The following is a 25,003-nucleotide window of genomic DNA, read 5'->3' as shown; positions in this document are numbered from 1 at the left end:
CCAATCCAAACAAAAATCTCTTTTTTCGTATTTGTTAGTTATTGTTAATTTTCAATGCAAATTATACATTGAATGGCTAATATTATCATTTTGAAAGAAAATAAATGCAGGTTTATTGATACGCGCTTCCCAACGTAAGGTCAACGTAAAGCATTCATAAACCCTGCCATTTCATCACTTCCTTAAGCATCTATGTATATATTATATATACCTTATTTAAAAATACATAACCTACATATTTGTAAATACACCGAAACCCCGAAACCTACTATACATATATATTTTGTGTTGTTGCATTTTTCACATATATCGCATATTTTACTCATACTCACTTCAAATATATGCTATTATTGTACACATCAATCTGCAATAATAACGGTGTTAAAAGTGCCCGGCGCATAGACGGCAATAACTTCAATGCACATTAGCACTCTCCAATCGCAAAGACCACTACTACAAATGTAATAAAAATAATAATAGACCAACGGCACCGCTAATAACATATATATATCTGCATATATATTTAATGACACCAGCAAACACCTTAATGGTACCCAGATATTAATATACGCCCAGCTTCAGTTTAACAACAGTTGTACAGCATAGCAAACAATATGGAGCACTACGTCACACACATGGCACAATGTGTCGTAAATACATAATATATGAAGTAAAGGGACATCCACGTATGTCCCTTAGAAAAATACGCAAACTTGCTACTGTACTTTTGCAAGCTTTTCTGTGTTAAGAACTGATTATGCCTCAAAGCACAAATCAATTCATGACACAAGAAAAGCTTTGAATATACCAATCATATACTAGAAGTTTAAGCTTTCATTAGACGAAAGCTGATGGTTTATGGTATTGATTGATAAATTTAGTTTTTTCCAGATTCCTTTGATCCAGTTGACACGAAATAGCAGGTAAGTATAGATATATTTCTTTACCTAAGGCACTCCGCTACTAATTAATATCAGACTGTTGATATAACAATGAAGAGCTTAACATTTCTCAAACTTACCTGAGAATAACAAAGACAATTTCAAAAAACTCGGATTGCCTTTCAAACGAACTACAACATCAGCTTCATAATTTAAATGTCATACCTAATGCAGTATTATTATTTATTTCATCAACAAGCTAACTGACAATTTAAGCAACATTTTGAGTCCAATAATTCACTTGCAGTTTGGAAAAGCCATAACATAGCCTCTCAATTTATGGCAATTTGTCTAAAATATCCCTCCTGTCATGTGTGATACTACATAGCTTTCTACCGTTCTTATGGTGTTTAAGCTGGTTCGGTGTTACGAAATTGTTTGCAAAGCATACATATCTGATAACAGTGCTTCAAGATATTTCGTCTCGCCTTCGCTCATCACCAGATTCAATTTTCATTAATTGTAGAAAATCATTTGGTATCATAATATATAGCAAACTGTATATAACGTTGCTTCTAGGTTGAGGCATACTCGCAATTAAATAGTTGCTTACGTAACTAATAACTTTAGCAATCAAATTGTGATCCGGGCATAATTGCTTACATTTGGGTCGAGTCTTCATTTTAGGGGGGGCACCTATGGGGAAATTTTTTTGAAATATTGTTCATTACCCTGCCCTCTAATAAGTTTAATATACATGTCTCCAGAATCACTTAAGCAACAACAAATAAGTTTACCTAGGGCAAATATTATAAGAACTCTTGTGAACTCAGTGTGAAAATGAATGAATGGATGAAGATCCCACTTTGATGGGAGCCGTGGCCAAATTGGACGATATGCTCTCTTTTAGGTGAAAAAACTTTCCGAACAAAATTTGGTTTTGACAAATTAAAAATTGTTCAAGCCCCTAGGTACCGATAACTTGGACCCCATTTCCTATAGTTAACTTTTTACCGAAAATATTGGTCAATGTATCATATTTTTAATTTAAGTTTAGAGAGTCATTTCCTGACAGTATTATATCAATGTCTCAAGAATTGGTTAAATCGGGTCAATACCTCCCTTATCCCCATATACCTAGTATAAAGATTTTCAAACTTTCAGGTTACTTTATCCCTCATATATCGGCGAATATGTGAGTATTCTTAATAAAATTATAAGTATTTGTCTTATAATAGTGCATATTTGTGCTCAGAATCAATAAAATTGGGTGAAAATTTACCCTAGACCACATACAGAAAACAGGTCTGAAGGTACTTCTCTGGTTTTAATGCTTGCAAGTTGAAATAGTTAAGTTAAGATTATCTTGAAAATAATTTCGAACATATTGTCACTAGGATCGCAGATGCGAATTTTGAAAACCATTCCTCCGACACAAGCTTGACACATATGTATTGTCTTTATATATCCGAGGGTCTTGTATGATCAAGCTTAGGTTTCGCACGGATGCTTTTCTCACAAGAACCTGTTCATTTGGTTAAATCGATTTTGGAGCAGCACTATAGCATATAGTTGCCATATAAGTTGATCGATCCAAAAATAATTTGAATGGAAATATTTTTTATTTAATTAGATACTACTGGGGTTATATTGAAAGGTGAATTATATAATTCGCGCGTTTTCCGAATCGGTAAATTTTTGTTTCTGTAAGTTCGTAATACTGTTAGTGACATCTACGCTAAATTTCACGTTAAAATATTTATTAGCATTTGAGATACGCATCGCTTTGTGAGGCTCTAAAAGTGAATTCTTCGATTTTTACTAAGTCTGAATTTATTGAACAAAGAAGTACGATAATGCACCATCTCATACCACATTGATTATTCATGATCGTTTCCCCACATTTTCAACTAATATCGTGCCGCAAACACCGCATTTGCCTGATTTACCTTCGTTTAACTTCTGGCTATTCAGCAAAATCACATGATCATTCCGAGGACACCGTTCTGACTCAATTGAGAATATAAAAGATGAATCGAAGAAGGCTCTGATGGCCAACACGACGGAGCATTATTTCAAGTGCTATGATGACTGGAAAATTCGTTGGCATAAGTGTATTGCAGCGGAAGGGGATTACTTTGAAGGAGATGAAATGAACAAAATTCACCTTACAATTTGATCACAGTAGTATCTTCAAAAAATTTCGCATGGAATATTAGGTAAAGCATATTGTAGTATCTGAATATTTCTTTAATCTGGTGACTATAGCATCCTGCTAACATACAAGCTGAACGTCCGAAACCAAGTTTTTGTTTGGAAAACATTTTTATCTGGCAAGATAATGGCATGGATTATTACCTAAATTTTTACAAAGACAATATCTGAATAATTCTTTTTTAATCGGACGACTTTTTCATATAACTAGCATACAAATTGAACCATCCGAATAAAGCTCTTTTATGGAAAACTTTTTTAATTGTAAAGATATTCTAGTTTCTGTGCAACGAAAGTTTGCGTTTTTTCTGGGTTTTAACTAAGTTTCGACAGGTAAGTTATACTCTAAGTTATATCTGATAATATTTTGTTATAAAAAATGTTCAATAAATCAAATATACTTGTATATAAATTTTGTTGACGGTGTTGATATATTCAACCCAAATAAAGGATGATTCACATATGAAGTGCATTCATAAACTGTTTATAACCTCACTAAACATTAATATATTATTAACATAATCACTTATTTCCTCGGTTTTGCAATGACATATTTCAGGACATACTATCTTATCTACTACTAAATCGCTTTATGCATTTCGTTCCCTTACGCAAGTGCCTGTTCGATAAAAATGCATTTAGATTGTAATGTAAGCTGAACATACTGCAGTAAAGTGCAGCTCAGCAAACATAACAATGCATTTTCTTAAAATGATAATATTGAAAAGAGAAGAATTAAGCTGAAATTCACCCACAGTAAAAGTTTAAAACTAAAAACTACATAAATTTTGCATCATATTTTTGACAAAACAATTCTCATATTTAATTATTAAATATTTTTATGATTATTTTAAATAGTTTTTGGCTTCCAATTATATTTTAATAACACAAACACAACTCTTTATTAATTGTTTTATATAAATTACACTCTTTACTGCCTTATCTACCTTTGTAGAAAATTTGTATATACAAAAAATGTTTATTGCTTAATTTATGCCTTTATTGTTGTGAATAGAATACTAGTAGCTTTAAAATTCCAATAGAACTCTGCACCATTTTAAATATGTGAATGATGAGATAAGTTTTGCTATTGCTGAATTGCATACTTTGGATTTTTCGAATATTAATTTTCTCTCGGATAGATTGGAATAAATTAAACTGAAATAAGTATAGTATTCTCGTTTACGTTGAGCATAATGATAGTAAATATCTAAAAGTATAAACATTGTGTATATTAGATTTCTGTTCACACCGTAAAATTCTTGACCTTAGTGCTAACATTAAATTATTTATTTCTGATATTTGCTATACAAAGAGCTTTCTGAAGGACAAAGCGAAAAATAATCAGTCCGATTACAAATATCGCTCGCACAGTTTTTTGTCATACGAAACATAAGAATGTACGGGTACTCAATTAAAGCACTACGTTATATCACCTATCATTAATGACAATTTGTTTTATATAACTTAGTTTCAAATCAAGTGGTAATACGCGAAGTAGCATATCTGGCTTTTAACTTCTTTGGGTCTTTCTTTCGTATTAAAGCAAAGATAACTCTGTCCGTTTATTTCTAACAGATTACGTAGTTTAACTTTTTATCTAATACTTGTACGATATTTCCTAAATTTACGCATGATTGCTAGAAAAAAATTACCGGCCAATATAAAACGTATTCCATTGCATCTTTGTAGATACCTCCAATAAGTGGAGGCTTTCTACAAGAGCTAACACATGTTGCCACTGTCCTTCTGAAACTTTCTTACTGCGTAAATGTAGCATTCAGACTAAACACCCTTTCTTGTTCTTGAGTTATTTTTGGCGGTAAAGACTAACAGTTTCGTTGTCAAATTGAAACCGGAAAACATAAAGAAATTACTTTCATTCTTGCATTTCCTAATGGTTGAATAGTGTGACATATAAACATTTTTGTTAATAAAACTTTGAGCTAAATATACATATTCGTTAATTTAACGAATCCCGTTTATCAAATATGAACTTCAGAAAGTAGAACATTTAGAAGAAAAATTAAGGTGTACAAATTTTTTGGAAGAAATTTGCAAGGTTTTCGCTTAATCTTCGAAAGAAGACATTTTGTCGTGTTGTGCCAACGTAAGCGCTCGACTTAGTCCAGTAGTTAGGTAGCGGTACTAGTGACACGTTTGTTAGCGGTTTTTAGATTTTACGTTTCCGCTATCTTAGTTAAAGCCACTAATATAGGTTATATGGATCCATCACTTGTAATTGTTGCATTAATGTTTCAATTCGATTTCATTTCGATTAAGAATTAATGTAGTAAAATTAGCATTTCAATCGAGCAAAGGTTCAATTAACTCCTGGGCGAAAAGGATGAAGATGTTTTGTTGGAACATTTTTCCTTGCTCATCGCAAACCGCTCCCAAATTTTCGGAAAAAGTTTAAATGTGAGTGGAGGTGGTGGATATTAAGGAACATGCGATAACCCACTTTGAAGTAGTGCTCGATGAATTCTTCCACAAGTTTTTTCGCGTCAATTCGAGCGATTCGATGTAATAGAGGTGATGCATCTTTTTTGGTGTCAATGAGAGCTATGTTTTTCACGTAAACGATCTCTATAAATTCACTTTTTTACACTTATGTATAATGACTTGCAATAACTCCATTGTCCCAAAGACACATAAAACAGGAATTCTTAGTAAATACGCCAGGAAGTCTTTGTAACAATCTTATGACATTTAGGTCACCACATATTGGCCACTTGTGAGCATCATTGTTTATAGAATTTAGAATCTGTCACATACTTTCGTATGTTTCTTTCATATCAACTACATGCGCAAGAGTAATAGAAAGCCTTCTTTTGCCGTTATGAAGGAAAGCCGCCTTCAAACTTATTTTTGAGACGTCTACGAAAAAACGGCACTAGTCCGGATTAGGCGCACCCCCAATATTTCCTTAACACCATCATAAACACAAATTTTGTCGTACATGATGAAAAACGAGGATATCTCCTCTGGTTCGGCTTCAAAACTGTTTACTTGCGTTCCTGATGCCAGTAAATCCCACTGTTGTAGTCTTGAACCCCACAGTTCAGCATCATCCGAGAAGAAGTAAAGGTCTCTTACTAGGTCTTTAAATTCACCTTTTGCGATTAAATCGTCCTTTCTTTCTTGGTTTTGGTTAATTGGTTTTAACCAAATCATTGGAACCGCAAAAGGAATAAAAGATCGTTTACCATCTAACCAGTTACTTAGATTTGCAGCAAGAGTTTGACAACACATAAAAGGAGCCTGCTTCCGATCTTGATCGCCAACAACACAGCCAAATTATTTGCGATAAGCTATTTTTCTCATTTTAGTAATTGTCCTCTTTACTGATTTAAGGATAAACTGACCACATACATATTTTGCAAAACAAATCCGCGTGAGAGAAAGAGGAAGCCTTCTTCTTCTTTATTGGCGTAGACATCGCTTAAGCGGTTTAAGCCGAGTTTACAACAATACGCCAGTCGTTTCTTCTTTTCGCAATGTGACGCCAATTCAAGATGCGAAGTGCAGTCACGCCCTTCTCTACCTGGCACTATTACCAACGGAGCGGCGGTCTTCCTCTTACCCCGACTACGTCAAATACTTTCAGAGTTGGAGTGTTTTCATCCATTCGGACGACGTGACCTAGTCACCGTAGCCACTGTCTCTTAATTCGCTGAACTATATCAATGTCGTCGTAAAACTCGTACAGCTCATCATCCATTGATCATTCATCCACCGGGGTGAATGCCACGACTCGGCCACGGATACTTGTCTAAGACCGGAAGTCGAGATCTGCTTCAGCCATATGTAAAAGAATCGTTTCTGGCCACTCCAATGTATGCCGCTCAGAGAACTTTCCTCACTTGCGTGAACTTGTCCACATGGCTCCATCCCCCTCCTATCAGGCAATAAGATTAATAAATATTTGAAAATTTTTCTGAATATTACTTCTTATTATACCTTTTGTGCGTATTATTGCCTTTATGAGATGAACTTTATGGAATAATGCTCCCAATTTATGGAACGGCTGTTTACCAAATTCATAACTACATTTGCCCCAAAATAAAATATTCCTGTTGGTATACTTCTAAATATTTCGAAAAACTCATAATTCAGCCATGTACGTTTGTTATGTTCACTCTGTTTGACTGTTGATAGTTCTAAGTGGGTTGAAATTCCTTTTTAATTTACATATATTAAATGCAGCTACAAAATTTCATATATGTATATTAAAAAGGCTTAGACAATTGAAAGGCGTATAGAAGGTTTTTAGAAAGCGCAGGGTCAGATTATTTAAAGATGTAGATAAAGAAAAAAATGTAGACGTAGTATTTAGCAATAAAATTATTTGTTTTTTATAAAATTCCGTATCCTCTAAGAATTAAATAAAAATTAATTTAAAATTAACAAATATTTTTCCAAAAATATAGTTTTTAATTTCCGCTGTAAGAACATTTGATTCGCCAAAACTAATCTCATCATTTAATATTTATTTATATGCAAGAATTAGCTTTTACTTACACAAATCAAGTAGTATCCAAACCGAAAAAATACGGTACATAGAAATCGTCCAGTCCTTTAACAAAGTTTCTTTCCACTATTGTAAATTGTATATACTATAATTAAACACGAATACTTTAGTGCGCCCTTTTTTCATTTTGCATAATTAGCTAAAATAAATTTGCAAGATTATTTGCTGTATTATTTAATTTTCTATTCTTCTATTTTTCCATTTTATGCTCCTGCTCCCCGCACAATCCGAAAAACACAATTCGAATTTTACAAAATGAATAAATTGTATTTTTCTTTAATTGATATCAAAAATTCAAACGCCCAACAAATTGAAATTGAATCGAAATGAATTAATCGAAAACCGAATCGCTAACGAAATCTGCTCAAAATTACCAACCAATTTCAAATGCTTGCTTATCTACCAACCATCTCATTGATCAATTGATATTTATTACAAATTAATTGTTTTCAAATACCTATTGATGTCATAAACTATAATTGAATATACTATTTGATGATCGAACAAATTTCAAATGAAAAAACAAATTTGAAAATTAAAACGAAAAAAATACAAAATCTATAGAATACGCCACCGTCGGCTATATGGCAAAACGAATTCAAATGCGAAAACAAAGATTTATGGCGATCCAAAAGATAGCTGAACAAAAAAAGCAGCAACTGGATGGGGTGCAACCACCGCCCAATCCGAATCCGAGTGCGGGCGATCATGGACATGGGCATGGTCATGGCCATAGCCATGGTCATCCTCATGCGCCAAAACAAACAGTGAGTAACCGACCAATTGGCTTTACAAATATACAACAAAACGTTGGCTCGCGCGGTTGCTCGATAGTGGGACCCTTGTTCCAGGAGGTGAGATTCAAGGTGCACGACCCCAAGGCACACTCCAAGGGCGGTACACTGGAGAATACTGTGAATGGCGGACGTGGCGGACCGCCGGTTGGACCACCCGGACCCGGACCTCAAGGCGGTGGCGGTGGAGGCGGCGGTGGCGGCGGCGGAGGTGGAGCGCCCGAAGGTGGGGACGCCGAAGCGGCAGTACCATCCCATTTATTACACCCGGGCAAGGTAAAAAAAGTAATTTCCAACCCAAACATGTACACATTAAGAATTGTGTGATCATACTAATCGCTTATTTTTCTCTCTTCCCCCCACTTTGCTCTGTTCATTCATCATATATCCTCAAATGTAATTAAAATTTTTTGTATATGAAAAAAAAATTAAATAAAATCGCATAGGATATCAACAAGTTGCTGGGCATCACGCCATCAGACATTGACAAATATTCGCGTATAGTGTTCCCCGTGTGCTTCGTTTGCTTCAATCTGATGTACTGGATCATCTATTTGCATGTGAGCGATGTAGTCGCCGATGATCTCGTGTTGCTCGGCGAGGAGAAGTAAAACAACCAACAGTTAGCATACAAGCTTACTATTAAGCATTGGCTGTATGTAGCAGTGGCAGCTTGTAGACACGCTAGGCGTGTGGCAGCGTCGCAAAGAGACGGAAGCAAGCGCACCGTAAACAGGGAGTATAGCAGAAGGCGATTCGCAATAGTTTAGTTAAGTTTATATTTTAAGTGAACACAGCATAGCAAAACAGAAAAAATTAGCATAATTATTGAAAAAATAATACACGCACGTGAAGTTAGATTAATCATGTATTAGCAAAAGCAGTCAAGAGACGACGAAGGTATTAGTTAAACAATTAATAATAATTTATACTGTGCAAAAACAAAAAATATATATTGTTATAATTAAAAATCATGAAAAAATAGGAAAATAGTAAAGGGGAAACACGGAAAGAAAATCAAAATTAAAATCAGTTAAATTCTAAACGAAAGCATGTCAACGTTCGAACACAGTAAAATCATACACATACACTGGAAAAAAATTAAATACTTTATAGACATATAACAGTTCACTAACGAGTAAATAAACAGCGCAACGCTGAAGCTCATTAATAGCGAAGAAGTTGAATGGAACAATTTAAGCATAAAATACATGACATTGTAAGCGGTAAAAGCTCAAATTACTTACAATAAATATAAAAATGAAACAGCGGTGCACATAATAATGGAAGCATTATAAGTAGTTAACGAAATGCCAGTGAAATGCGTAAAAAATTACAACTAAATAGTTAATAGTTAAAAATGTGAGGAAAGATAAAAAAATCAAGCACACTTTCATATGTATTACAACTAAAATAAACACCCACACACTTACATAAACTATCATACATAAATTATTGTCGCAGGGATACATTAAAATTTCCGTTGTAATCATTTTTTTGTTTCGAATTTTTCAACTTACAAATTTTAATCCCGAAAATAGTTTTCGACCTAATCTCGAATGATAATTCACGTATTTTAATATTTTCTAAAAACAGTAAAGGAAAAATATAAACTTACTAGTGGATCCGGCCACGCGTTGCTGTGGTATACATTTTATATAATTATTCCAATAATAAACTATTCAATACAGTGAAAATTTTATTTACGAATAAAGGCGAACACGTTTTTGTCGGTGTAAGAATCCAAGGGATTGTACTTGAGATTTAATTTTGAATATGTTCATACATATAAATTTAGTTGGAAAAAATAACGAATTTATGGCAGCTTTCTCAATGTCTGGTTAACAGCCTTTCGGTCCACTTTATAGAGTTGTTCGCTTAATAGAGCTTTCACTGTACTTTTTATTTATGAATGTTTTTTACTATCCTATCTTCGAAGTTGGTTCGAACCGGACACAGTGTGCTAAATTTTACTAAAATCGGTTCAGTAGTTTAGGAGTCTATCGCGGACGAACAACGTGACACGTGATTTTTATAGTATATAAAGATAAATTCTTTAAAGTTAATAAACCATCTACATGACTAACCCTTTTTATAAATTGCGCCGAGATGTATGCTATGGATATTTTAAAATTCAACTTAGGTTTATTTATTTAAATAAATTATAACTGATCTGCGTTTGGGCAAAGTTTTTTTTCATGTCCTCACTTAAATAACGTGCATATTGTTACTTGAAATGTTGAAGCCATCACTCCTGTTTATGGTTTCAAAATGCCGTCACTCTTTATACATCTAATTCCCCATAAAGAAGTTACCATTTCAGTTTCGTTCGGAGTTGCTGAAGTGTTTAGTTGAAGAGCAAGGTTATTTCGATTTTCGACTACTTTCAAAGAAAAATAATTAATCGAGATCATAGACACAAGCATGTTGATGATCTTGATAAATGAGCGAATCCCTCTTCCTAAGTTTTTCTGCGGGTATTTGTCAAATTTGTAAAATTTTAAGTATATGAGCAGATTCTGTCCAAGAAATGTGCTTTGATTTTTCCATCTGAAACACTTGGAAAATCGTAAACTGATAATACATAGCATGTGCTCAGGAAAACGAAGGGTACCTAAAAGAAATTTATGAAGCTGACGTAAGTTTGGATTGTTAAAATTTAACAAAATTATCGATTTTCCGATAAAAGCAATGAGCCAAATGTTGGAGAGACATTTTTTCGACCTCTTCTTTCAAACCAACTGACCAAGCGTTTGTAAACATTTGCATGAAATTTCAAAATTTTTCTTTTTAATATTACTTAGTTGACAACTAACAATAATTAGTTTCAAGCAAAATTCGGTAAATTATCACATAGTTATTTACATACAGACTCATTAAAAAACTAGCAAATATTTGCACTCGAGAATAAGCTCAATTATTTAGTATAAAATTATTTAATATAAAATTCGTTAGCACACACAAACACAAGTTCGAAAACACTTTCGTCACACGATTAAAATGAATATCTGAATTATTAAAAAAAATTTATTTATACACTGTTGCTGCAAACTGTTAGGTTTTTACGTTGTTTTTTGTTAGCGTTATTAACAAATTTTGAAACAATTAGCTAAATAGTTTAAAATACTATTAAAAACGTATGTACATACAAACTTATAAATTTCTACACTTTAGCGCTTCCAAAACTATTTGCCAAATTTTTTAAAATTGCAAAGAAAGAAATTCCTTAAATTAGCACAAATCGTATAGACGTCACGGCGGAAGACGCACACACACACACACACATACACATGGATGAAAGTATGCGTGTGCGTAGTTAAACTCAAAGGTGTATATGCAATATATTTAAGTTAGTGTAACTTACGGTTATCTCAATGCATAGCTAATAAATTAAAACAAAATTATTGATTTGTTTGAGTATTATAAATATTTTTTTTTATTATTTATTTATTGATTGTTCATTGAAAACACAAGCTAACATTCGCACCCTTAAACCACGAATTAATGAAAATTAAAAATACGAAAAGTTCAAAATCGGCAAAATTATGAAGCGTGCAACCGTTAGAAATAAATGAGCGCTGTTAAATAATAATTGTATTTTAGTAAATTGCAACGTAATAAACAGCACCACTGTTAGATTAGTTAAAATGAAACTTGACATAACCCCTCCCCCAACCTATATATGTATGTATTTGTATGTATACCCCAACGCAAATGAACAATACCCCAATATACTCGTAATATTTACGTGTTGAACAATTAGAAAAAACAAAATAAAACATTATATAAATATATATATACATAAATTTGCAAACATTGCAAGTGACAGTACTAAACCAATTACTTTAAAAAAACCAACTGACAATGAGTATGTATAGGTTTTTGTGTAAACACCATATATCTACTAACTAGATATGCCAGTATGTATATATATGAACCAAACAATACTAGAATTAAATATAAAACTCGCTAACTAAAACTTTTATTTTTTCAACACTTTTACACGTAAACACCCAAGCGATTGCAGTACGTAAAAATATTGACGGTTTTTTGCTGTAATTGCGCATGGTTTTATGTGAAACAATATCTCTGCACACACATTAGTTATACATATGTATAGTATAAATGAATAATTTCACTCACTTTTATAGCACCAAACACGGCTTGAATGTATGTACATATACTATTTTATATAAAGAAAAAACAAAAAATTATAAAAGTACACACAAAAACAAAACCGAAATTGCTGTTAGCAACATGAAGTAGTGAACTGTTAAACAAACTACTAATTTGTAATGTAGTAAACAGCAAAATAGCAGAAAAAAGTTTAAAATTTAGCATCCAAATGCACGCGGCATTGCGAGGTGCATGAAGAAAGTTGCGTAATATGAACAAAATGGTCCGCTAAACAGACATACTGGACTAAATAAAACTGCCTACATATATATTTACCAAAAAAAGCAAATAAAATAAAATAAGAAAACAAAATAGAAACATATATGTATATAAAATGAAATAAAAAACTGCAAGTAAACTTAAAAAAACACTTTAAAAAATTTAAACGAAAAGCAAAATATACTCAAAACCAATTATATTTAATTATAATTAATTAAAAAAGAAAAATAATAGTGTGTGTATGTACAAATAACCGAACTGGTAAGAGAAAAAACAAAATAAAAACTTACAGCTACACACACAAATAATGTAATAACTATCAACAATAGCAACAATAAGTACTAGAGCGGCTTTGGGTGCAATAAATCTGGCTTTAAAAATCTCCAAAACTGCAAACAGAAAAACACAGCACTAAGCACAGCGCATGTATTGCATTACAAATCAATGCCGGCGCTTTCACAACTAGTTCCAGCAATACCATTAATGATTATTGCAATTACAGCGCATCATACTTGAAGCGGACACCAACTGGCACAACTCGAACTTGAACCAATTAAACATAAAGACAAAGTAATAAATATAAATACAGACAAAACTTGAGTAGGAGCAAAACTTCGCAACTAAATACTACATGTGTAATTTAAAGTAAAACTATAAGTTTTACTTTAAAATAGTTATAGTGCATATAATTACTGATTAACAGCAAATAGTTGCTTTTGTAATTTATTATAGAGATTTTGGTTTTATTAGCAGCAATTTAGGCTATTTTGTTTGATTTAAAATATGCATCTTTTCAATACCGGAGGTTAGGGAGTAACCCTGTATTGGAAAATCATGACCCTAACCGATGGCGAACTTATACAATTCAGTAAGCAATTATTATTACGCCCTTCTACAATTTCGTAACAGATTTTAACAGCTTTTCTAGGTGTGGCAAATCATTCTTACTAATTTCTGAATATAAATTTCGTGGGAAAAGTCAATACTACAATAATAATTGTTTTTTTTTTTTAAAGAAAGAAAATTCAAAAATTTTCGAATCTGCTAAAAAGCATATAGTAGTTGAGAATAAAAACAAAGCTTTAGTTTTTCCAAATAATTATTCCGAAAATGTTCCAAATTGCTAATAATAATATAAGCTTAAAATATATATTCTATTGACAAGAAACCACACAGTTTCCAACTTCTCATAATTTCGTTGCCAATCGTTCACATTTGATGTAAGTATTTTCTTACTTTCATAGTAAAAACTTCGCTGGAAAATCTTTTTCCCAAACATTTTAAACTTTTTAACACATAACATTATATTTGCCATCAGCATAGGTTTCAATTCGAGCATTCCATAAACTAGCACGAAATTTCATATAAAATTTTTTTAACGGTCGCAATAGATTCATGGACTTTTCCTCGTAGCTGAAGCTTCCGATTTAGAAACTGCCAAAAAATATGAAGTGAAATTCTTTATCCTTTGAAAGTACATTCGATGCCATTATATATGAAACTCAATTTTAATTTCTTTTGCAAGGCTACCTCGAGCACATTTGCAGAAGTCCAGACGCCATTTCGTGAGATAATATGTTTACCAAACCTGGTTTTCGGCTTCAGTTCTTGCGTCAATTTGATCTCGTTTGCTGTCCCTAACGGTCTATTTTTTAACTTTTTAGCGTCCCCATTGAAAAATCCTATATTTACTGAAACTGTGCTTATTAAATGTTTCTACGGATATAGGACATTTGCATTCTACAAAAGACTTTTCCAATATTTTCGAACGAATTTCAACCGCTTATTGGAAAAGTGCCACTTTTGTAACAACTTTTCATCGCATACACTCTAGGATGCTTACCATATGTTGAGGTCAAATTTTTGTCTACTGTTAAAAGTTCATACTCTCAGCAGCTAATAGGTAAAATTTTCGAATGAATAATGCTTATATGATGTTCTAGTACCCTAAATATTGCGAACTAATGTGCAGTGAAGTTTATTTTCAACAGTGAATTTGAAAGTAGCTGTTAATGTATTCCCTTGGTGTTTTCAACCCTGTTTTTGATTTTCATAATTCGTGAAAGTTGGAGTATATATACACAAATGACGTCGTCTGTTCAGATTTTAGCTTTATACCATGTACGTTATATACCCGAAAATCAGTTTTCGCTTGTGGCCTATAAAAAAAGAAAGTTTATTGCCTGTTCAAAGTAGCTCTTGTTGCAAAAACTATATTCTCTAACAACTTAATTTTGCATTCATGTTTCACAATTCTCTCATTTTATATTCTCTTATGTTATTTTCTTTCTTCTGTAAGTACATAACCAAAAATTGTTGTTCGTGCATATTACAGATAGTATGTAGTCATAAGTAAGTTGTAAATAAACTGTTTTTATATATGCTTAGTCAGAAGTAGTGTTAACGCCCACAAAAGCATTAAACGCGAAGCAGAAATTATGTAAAAAATAAAAAAATTATGAATAAGTGCATACAATAGAAATAATATGTTTTAAAGTAGTAGTTAATTAACTAACTATTTTTTGTTTGTAAATATAATATATACTACATATATATATACATATATATATGCGTACACTTTTAAGGTAGTTGTATAATAATTTCAGAAGGTTTACTAATTTGATATTTATAGCGGTCGGTTTGCACAAATACATATGGTTACATATAATAATTTATGCATTATATGCAACGATGATATTATATAAGCACAAGACATTGAATAAAAACCAGTATCGGTGTATATAGATTTATTTTTTGAAAGACATTTAAATTTTTAAAATATTTGGGTAATTTTTTTTTAAAGACTGTACTTTTTGTTTTATAACCACATTTTGTTTTGATTTATCGAAATTTCTTATATTGCATTTTGCAATTTATTTTATATGCTGAAATTCTAAAATACTTATAAATACATTTTAGTTGTATTGTAATTCTAATTTTATATCTGTAAGATATTTTATCAAAGTGGAGAATAGAAAGCAATATTTTTATTTATATTAAGTAACGATAGACTTGACTATATTTTATGAGGAAAATATTTGATTTATATTTTTGCATTTTAATAAACGCCTTCGATTCGCCCAACGTCGGAGTGTGGAAAATGGAACAATATATAAAGGGTGATTCACAGAAAGTCCAAATTTAATGAATAACGTTTATTACCATTCGAAAGGGCATTCTTCAACATTTATTATCTGAAGATTATCTCTTTCAAATGTTGGTAGGGGTTACGTCTCAGATGGTCCATCTGAAGAAATGGCGAATCGAAGACACGTATTATAAATCTGAGCATGCGAAGATGAGAATGATTTCAATATTTGCTTTGCCAAAATTTAATAAGTTATAAGCACCTGTTACTAGATTCTAAATGGAAGAGCAAATAAAATTATTTTCACATTATTATTATGCAAATGAAAATAACATATTCCTTAAGTTAGCAATGATCATAACTGCACAACGGAAATAAACATTCTTAAGTATTTTAATTACGCGAAGATAAAATTGTATAACCACCATTGGCTATAAACCTAACAACGCAAAGAACCGAGCGAAAACGTTAAATAAATTTATACTGCAGAAAAGCTCTTGCAATCGGAACCTCATAAGAAAATGTCGAAAAAATTCCATTTTACCACACCGTAAAGAACAAACCAAAATGCGGAGTTGAAAACACTTTAGCTACCAGTAATTGAATGGCTGGTGCGTTACTAAACACACACACACACACACCTGCAACCCTAGCACATACGTACCCATGTAATTAAAGCCACTAAATAAAACAAAGCAAAATATAAGGTACACCATAGCACGCGTGATGTTTCACAATGTAACCAATATTATTGAAAAGGGAATACAGTTGTTAAAACAAAAACAAAAAACTTACATATAAATAATAACAAAACAAATAAAAAGTCATTACTAAAATAAATTATTATGAAAATGAAAAAAATGGTGATAAAAATTGTTTATAAAATAGTAGTTAAGTCTAAGTTAATATAGCAAACGGTAATTAAAACTCAATTAAATAAATATAAAAATAAATATTTTTAGTTGCAGTAAAGTTGAAAAAATATGAAACAATTAAGCGCTTAGAAATTTTGACCAAAAACAAAATTGTGAGTAAAATTTTTAGTAAACAAAAAAATGTGAAAAATTTACAAAAAAAATTGATACAAGAACAAAATAAGCAGCTCATCGGTTTCGGAGCCCTGTTTCTAAAGCATTTTTCATATTTTTTAGACGCACTTTTTTTAGGGAAATAAAATTAATTTCGTTAAACGTTATAAAAATAAAACAGAAACTTTTTTAATTAGTCTTATTCGAGTACTTTATTAAGAACAGTCATTTTTTAAATTTATTATCTATTATATTTTTCTACATTAATACAAGTATGTGCCGTTCTTTTGAAGCATTTTTTTTCCTCAAAACAAACCAGTATTCTACATTCAAAAAGTTAGGTAAAAATATTTTGATTTTCTTGACGACCATGTCGAAGCTGTTTGGGAGACATTTATGCCACGTTTGCAAAAAATCCGTTTTCTGTTCCAGAGAAAACGAGATAAAGTGAAAAGTAATTTCATTAAATGGAATTTTTAGTTACATAAAAATGAGACTCTAATCGATTAAATATAGACCATAGAACTTTAAACAAAGAAATAAAATGAGGTTTACTCTGTCTTCTAACATTTTTTCCGAACACTTCCCTGTAGTTGAGCCCTTTAATATACATATCTAAACTAAGTATGACATTATTTTATTTATTTCGTGGAATAAAGTAATTTATCGCTCTGCATAATGAATTTAAAAAGCTAAAATCTTAAATAAGTAACGGGTTTACCAATAAGAGTGATATAGTTTCTTTACAAAAAACAAACAAAAAAACAATAATTGTTGACGAAATTCAAATCGATACAATTAAGCTCTGAATATAACATCATTCAAATGGCTTCCACGAATTTTTTTGCAGGAAAGAGTTCAATGAAACCAATTTTAAAGTACTTATTCCACCAAATCCAGTCGTATTTCATCAATAGCACGTTCATTTCGTTGATGCCATTCATATATCAATTTCTTGAAATAATTTGATCTCCAAATTTTGTTGTTGCATGTGGTGTGTGGCACGTAGCCCCGTCTTGTTGGAACCATATGTTGTCAAGATCAACTTCTTCCAATTGCGTCCTTACTATATTAGATCTATACTAATCTCCAGTGATAGCAACGGCGTCACCAGCTTCATTTCGAAAGAGGTACAGACCGATGATTCCACCAGACCAAAAATCACAACAAACTGTCCATTGAGGTGAGTGTAATTGTTATTCACGAATAATTTGTGGATGTTGTTCTTCGCACCAGAATTGACAGTTTTGTTTATTTACCACACCACTAAGATGAAACTGAGCTTCATCAGAGAAGATGATTTTTTTAAATTGTTATCGTTTTCAAGTGTTCCAAGGCGAAATCAGCAAATTTATGATGTTTGGCTTCAGTTCTTGAGTGAGAATAAATTTATACGGATATAAGTAAAAATCCTTTCTTAAAATCCGTCAAGTTGTGGTTTGAAACAGTCCCAAAATGAAATCGGCAAGCTCCGGTCTTCAGCAACACTTGCCTGAACGGCAGCAATATTATACGTCGAGCGGTTTTTTGCCTTATTGGTACTTGAACATTATGTAAAGAAAACATAGGTACGTCCGAAATTTTCAATAATTCGACGAATATTGAGCACAGGTGGACGATTATTATGACCATAAAATGACAAATGCACACGAAAAGTTGTAATTGGATAATAGTTGTCTTGATAATAAAACAAAAATTTGTAATCGGCTGTCCTTGCGCATGTGCTTCCACGATCAAATTTTAAATGTTATTGAATAGAATGAAATATAATATGAAAAGTGGCCGAAACGATACTTACAAATCATATTGTCCCTATTGGAAAACCCGGTACTTCACTTAAAGCTCATGAGCATCTGTAAGGCTTGAGTGCAATGTATTTTCAACATTTTTGAAAATGTGATAAAAACTGTGGGAATGAATGTTTCTTGCCTAGTTTTTGCAGAACCGGTTCGAGTTTCAACGTCTGGATTCAAGCGAGTAGATTACTCTGATATGACTGTTGGGTTATTTCACTAAAGAAATAACTATTTCAAATTCAATATTTAAATGCATGGTTCTCGGCTTTTGAGTTTAGCTTATGACGGGTTGACTTGTGTTATAAATACTATTAATTAAAATTTTATTAATTTTTAATACTTTGTATTTGAAATTTCAAGTTTTGTTTGATTGTAGGTAAAATTAAAATACTTGTTTAGAAAAATAGCTGTGGTTTTTATAAGTTTTTTGAATGTCAATAATACTAGTTAAAATATATTGACTTATTTACTAGCTTTTGTTTAGTTGTATAAGAATTTTATTAAGTTTGTGTTTCAGTTTATTTAATTTACTATTATTTAATTTTATATTACTTAAATAAAAAAATAAGGAAGTTACTTTAACAAACTTACATTAGTTTTAAATTAAAATACTGTAATAATTTTCATGGCTCATTTTCTAATATAGTTTTTTCTTCCACAAGTTTACAAAAAATTAATGTAAAGAAAAAAAGGATATTAAAGCATTTCTGGAGACTTGTTTTAGACAAAAGCTCCAACGGTTTTACAAACAAATCTATATATACATACATATATATAAATAAGTTATAAATAATTATGCTAGTATATCGTCAAGTATATAAGAGACACACACATCTATACGTGCATATGTACATATATATGTATATTGTGTGCGTTTACAAAAAAAAGAAATAAATACTAAAACCACATAATTAGTTATATGTTATATTAGAATTAATGATTATTATTAATATTATTACAGACACAATGAAATTCTAAAGAACCTAGAGGTTTAAGTTAGCTGCTAAGTAAAACCTATGTGAGAGTAAAACTAAGCATTAACCAAAATGGCAAACAAAAATATGAATAAATATAATTAATGTTAAATGTTTTAAAATGCACGAATGTTTTAATAAAACTACAAAAAAAAAACAAAAAACACGAAAAGAAAATCAAATTAAATGCAATTACATAATTAGATGAGAAAACACGTTAACTCAGCATGAAATAGCTGCAATTTATACTTGCAGCTGCTATGTGGAGTGAAAGCTGAGTTTGGGCACAGTGTGTAGGTACATTTGTTAAAGTTGAGTAAGTGAGAATAGTAGTTGAGGTGATGATATGAGCGGCATAGCAAAATAACGAATTAAAAAAAATATGCAAAAGAATTAAGAAAAGCAAAATACACTTTCAAATGAATTTAATAAATGCAGAAAATAGTAAACAGTAAGTGAACATGATCTAATTGCTTAACTAATACAACTAAACATACACACATACAAATAGGCAAGTTTAGGTCAGCAAACAAATAAACATTATGGTTGTACGTTATTTACATGTAATTTATTTCTTTTTATATGCATATTACAACAAAGAAAGTAAATAAGAATACATAACGCCCACACACTAAAGTCAGCTTGTACGAATATTCATTTAATTGAGTAAAAATTAAGCAAATAACTGAGTTTCAACCAAAACTAAATAAAAAATATTTGAATTGATTAGCATTAAACAATAGACTATGGTTAATATAATTAAAACATAACAAGCGTGTGTGTAAATATTAAACAAAAAGGCAATAAAACTACACAAAAGCAAGCCAGGTGAATAAATTAAGTTAATTTGCAGCATTTGCTTTAAACTGATTATAAATTAATTGTAAAATATCAGTTTTTAAGAAATTATATTCCAAGCACTTTATTGCAAATTCAAATCTTTAAAATAATGAGCTCCTTTACCTATATCAAAATTATTTATTCTAACAAGTGTGCTCAAACAAGGACATGTCGGGCAATATACACATTTATATATCACTTCATTTCTTCTAAGTCTTCATAAAATTTCATTTTTTGCCTTAACGACGCTAATTTCTATGGCAACTTAATGAAAAACAGCCAAAAGTTAGTTGACCTTTGCAGAACAGTATTACTTTTCATAGCAATATCGCTACATTTCAAACCTGTAGTTGCTTTGCTTGTAAAAAAAGATACGTTGCACGATAGGCTTATCTCAAATTGGTTGCCATTTCAGAACTGTGTCATTTCAGTCCAATATGAATCAAGGCATCGGTTTGATGTTTCCAAGTTGTAGTGTCGAAATATTTCCTATTTTTCTGTTAAACTAGAAATGCACCGCGACCTTAGGTCTATTGTGCCCTCTCCTAACTCACAAAGACTCTCCTAGCCCTAGCATATTGATAAAGTCTAATATACTGCTGGGTGATAGCGAGGCGATGTGATCCTTATTTGGAAACATGGATCCAAGGGCAAGCCGTTCTCTACACTCCTGCACCAGGAGAGTTTGGTCAGTGGTCCTGCGACTCATTGAAATCATTCCATTCAGCTTTGCTGCTAAGGGTAACCTTCAACTTCCTGTAATAGATATTTTATATGGGAGATTAAAAGAAAGGCAGCGATGATATTCTAGATGGAGCACCATACTCCAAAATCGAACTCTTGAGTTTGCCGATCAATATAATGGGTTAGCTTTTCTTACTGCAGTTAAGAAAACAGTGTCTAGAACTGGCTAACTAGTATATTGCATTATATTTATAATTAATTTGACTTAAGACTTTCACTTACGAAATCGGTCGTAACAATGCAGTTCATATTGCTGACAAGATTCCGCCGCCTTAAAGTCCAAAAAATCGCTTGTGATTCAACTACAAAAAGAATACGATTAGCAAGGCATATATATGTATCCTTAAAACATCGTTCTGCCTCAAAACTTACATTATCGACACGACGAGTACTCAATTAACCGATAGTACTCAACTTGACCCACTTTCTGTTCAGATTTTGCATTAGATTGCATTTTTTGAATAATAATCTTATTATTTTTTCTTTAAACACAAAAAGACATATAAAAGGCACCCAACTGGTTAAAATATTGGTAATACTAAAACCCAGAACTAACTGACATATGTATACACGTACATATGTAAAAGTACATTAGTTACATGTGCTTGTTAGCAAATATTTGATCATGGATCACAATTTTCGACTGTGTTAATTTCGTAACAAATTTAAAACAAATTAGCAAAATGTTTAAGAAAATTACTCTAAAAGAATGCACCAAATACTTTAGTGCATGCAATTACTTTGGCAAATGCATATATATACATATACTCGTGCATATATAATACATAGTTATATATGTATGTTAACAAAAAATATTGCAAAGTTTGCAAGGCATTGAGAATATACTTAATACAATTGAATTGAGTAAATAACAAATTACTGCAAAATTAATATAACTGTTCATTTGTCGATTGTGCATTAATGAATGCAGTTAACTAACAACATACATATTATATACATACATACAATATAAGTTGATAACGGGAAATATATAATTTATGCAAAATTGTGAGATATGAATTAATAAGACAAATGCATAAAATAAGAATTAAAAGCAGAAAATTAATTAAATTAACGTAAATGAGTCACACAAAAGCTCACATACACTGCAAAAAAATAATGGAACAAAAATAAACCGTAATATTCGTATTTCTAATGAGAACAGCAGAAAACTTTATGTCAAAACGAAAATAAAAGAAAACGTAAATTATTTCGTAAGTCAAGTGACATGAGTATGAAATGAAATAAAACTTATGTAAAAATTCAAAAGCTCTTGATGTTTTAATCCCAGAAGAAAGTGCTTACTCTAAGCTGATGGATCGTAAGTATACAGTGATTTTCAATGACGAAATTTTTCGGAGTTGGTTTTATACAGTTGTTACTTAATCTCTACTCAGTTTGCAAATTTCGTAAATTTATTGCTAAAATAATGACATAATATCCAAGCAGAATACGTAATTTGAGTAACCAAGGATCGGTTTCGCATCAGTTTACTACAGAATATAAGGCGCTTCCTCAGGGTAGACAACCTCTAAGCACCGAAAAGCCGAACAATTTGTTGCTCAGGAGCAGAGTATCGAAGAAGACCCGAATGAGCTCATCTGCCATTATGCGCCACAATTGGAGGAGTTCCCATTCACTGTATGGAAGATCCTCTTTTGATGTGTTTTAAAATTTATCTCGTGCAAAAATTGAAGCCGGTTTGGTTTAATCTATATGAAGAGGGAATCAATGGTCCACATTTCTTTAGAAATTAAGCCAGCCAGGCATTGGGGAACGCTATAGAGCCATGATTAAAGGCTTTTTCGTGCCAGAATTTGAGGGTGTTGACGTGGACGATTCCGTAAGGTCAACAAAATAAACAATTTATTGAAGAAAACTTTCGATGAGCGGATTATTACTCCAAGGTCGTGCGATTTAACAGGCTGTGCTATTTATTGTGTGAAAGCGCTTGACGCATTTTTTTTTTTTTTTTTTTTTGCGGGCGAGGGGGTGGAAAATGCCTTTCGCATCGTCGGTGCTATCGTCACAGCAGCGGTATGTGCCACTTGCAGGTCACTAAAACCCCCCCTCTAACGAACCATCGCCCACCCTGGGACCGCGTTTGCATTACTTCAGGGTGGCGTTCCATTTTTTTTCTCATTTACATCTGCGGACCTGCGTCCAGGTCCCGCTTTTTGCTGCGTAGCAAGAGTGCAGCGAATTTCTTGATGATGCCCCAGATTTCTTCACTTTCCAACATAACGCTGACTAAATTGTCCGCGTTTATTGGGCCAACCAGGTCCTCTACAGCGGTGCGTTCTCCTTGCCAGGACGCACATTCGAAGAATGTATGTTCAGCGTCGTCTTCTGTCGCGTCGTTATATAGGCATGACGGCTTTTCGACTTTTCCCATTCTGTGGAGGTACTTTTTGAAGTACCCGTGACCGGATAACAGCTGGGTTGTGTAGAAATCTATCTCTCCGAATTTTCGGCCTGTCCATGAGTCTAGATCTTTAATGTGCTTATTTGTTAGCAGCAGTAGCTCTGTTTTTTCCGTAGCTAGCTGGAGGCTGTGTGAGTCGAGCCATGCTTGGGTCCGTATCATGACCTGGTTCAGCTTTCTTCGCGCTTCTTCTGTGTCCCTTGCTGTGATTACTTGCTGTGATTACTGCGCTTGACGCATTGGAAGAGAATATTCGGCACGTTATTGCTGATAACGGGTTTCCCAATGGGGATGATATAATTTCTAAGTGTCGTTTCGGCCATTTTTAATATGTCAAAACCTGTAATTTTTATACTCTTGCAACCAGTTTCTACAAAGTATAATAGTTTTGTTCACCTAACGGTTGTACGCATTACCTAAAAATAATCGAGATAAACATTTATATGCGGTCCAAAGTCACCCGTAAGTTCGATTATCTTTATATTAGGTATATGGGGGCTAAAGGTAGTATTTATTCGATTCAACCCATTTTTGACGTACAGACAAAACATTGTCAGAGAAGTACTATCTTTGAATTTCAATTATTTATATCAGAAATTGACCGACATTTTCGAACAAAAACATATTATAGGTACTGGGGTTCAAACATTCGATACCTAAAGGCTTGAACAGTTTTAGTTGGATTGGAAAAAATTTTGGTCATAAGGTGGCATATACTAAAGGAAAGATTCGTGCGAAGTTTAATCTCGTTGTATTAATTGTTCTTGATTTATGTACTGGAAAGTAAAATAATCAAGTTGATGGTTATTGTCCGATTTCTCTCATTTTTACAACGTTATGTAGGAATATGAAAATAGTTCCCCCCACCAAATTTTGTCGAAATCAGTCAGTCGAGTCCGATAGATGGGATGTCAGCAAAAGTGGGCGGTCCCACGCCCATCGTCGAACTTTTACACCTATAAAGCCTTGCCGTACCATCCCAGCGGCAAATTTTTACGTTTCTGATGCATTTAGTTATTGATTTATCGCTTTTAATAGTTTTTAACAATACAATTATATGGTGAGTGGACGGAGTTTTCATCCGATTTCATTCATTTTCTGTCGGTAGGATATAATATATCTTATAATATTCATGCTGGCTGAATTTGATTGTTGTAACTTAAGTGGTTTAGGAGATACATATGTACATATATACATTAAAGTTATTAGAGGGCGGGGCCACGCCCAATTTTTAAAAAAATTTTGTCCACAACTGTCCTTTGCTTTGCAATCCCCTGTGCCAAATTATAG

At 32.3% G+C, this 25,003-nt stretch overlaps 1 protein-coding gene and 1 long non-coding RNA gene across 10 annotated transcripts in view; one reads left to right on the top strand and one right to left on the bottom strand.

Annotated features, from left to right (window-relative positions):
* Nucleotides 1–19,868, top strand: part of LOC126763138 (gamma-aminobutyric acid receptor subunit beta) — a 106,191-nt gene extending 86,323 nt beyond the window's left edge. For 5 of the 9 annotated variants that reach the window (XM_050480386.1, XM_050480392.1, XM_050480387.1 and 2 more), the window contains 2 exons: nucleotides 8,194–8,708; nucleotides 8,870–19,868. In XM_050480386.1, the coding sequence (XP_050336343.1) occupies nucleotides 8,194–8,708; nucleotides 8,870–9,034 (680 nt within the window). In that variant the 3' untranslated portion in view covers nucleotides 9,035–19,868. The remainder of the gene's footprint in view (nucleotides 1–8,193; nucleotides 8,709–8,869) is intronic. The other 4 variants (XM_050480391.1, XM_050480390.1, XM_050480389.1 and 1 more) reach the window with 2 other exon arrangements.
* Nucleotides 19,869–21,523: 1,655 nt separating this feature from the next.
* LOC126763140 (uncharacterized) lies at nucleotides 21,524–21,955 on the bottom strand. Its single transcript, XR_007667568.1, has 2 exons — nucleotides 21,859–21,955; nucleotides 21,524–21,805 (listed from the first exon to the last, which is right to left on the bottom strand). It is a non-coding gene; the product is annotated as an uncharacterized LOC126763140 (long non-coding RNA).
* Nucleotides 21,956–25,003: the final 3,048 nt, after the last annotated feature.

Source organism: Bactrocera neohumeralis, chromosome 6 (assembly GCF_024586455.1).
Source record: "Bactrocera neohumeralis isolate Rockhampton chromosome 6, APGP_CSIRO_Bneo_wtdbg2-racon-allhic-juicebox.fasta_v2, whole genome shotgun sequence".
In the NCBI taxonomy this organism is placed as follows: Eukaryota; Metazoa; Arthropoda; class Insecta; order Diptera; family Tephritidae; genus Bactrocera; species Bactrocera neohumeralis.
This window is presented reverse-complemented; position numbering and strand designations above follow the sequence as displayed.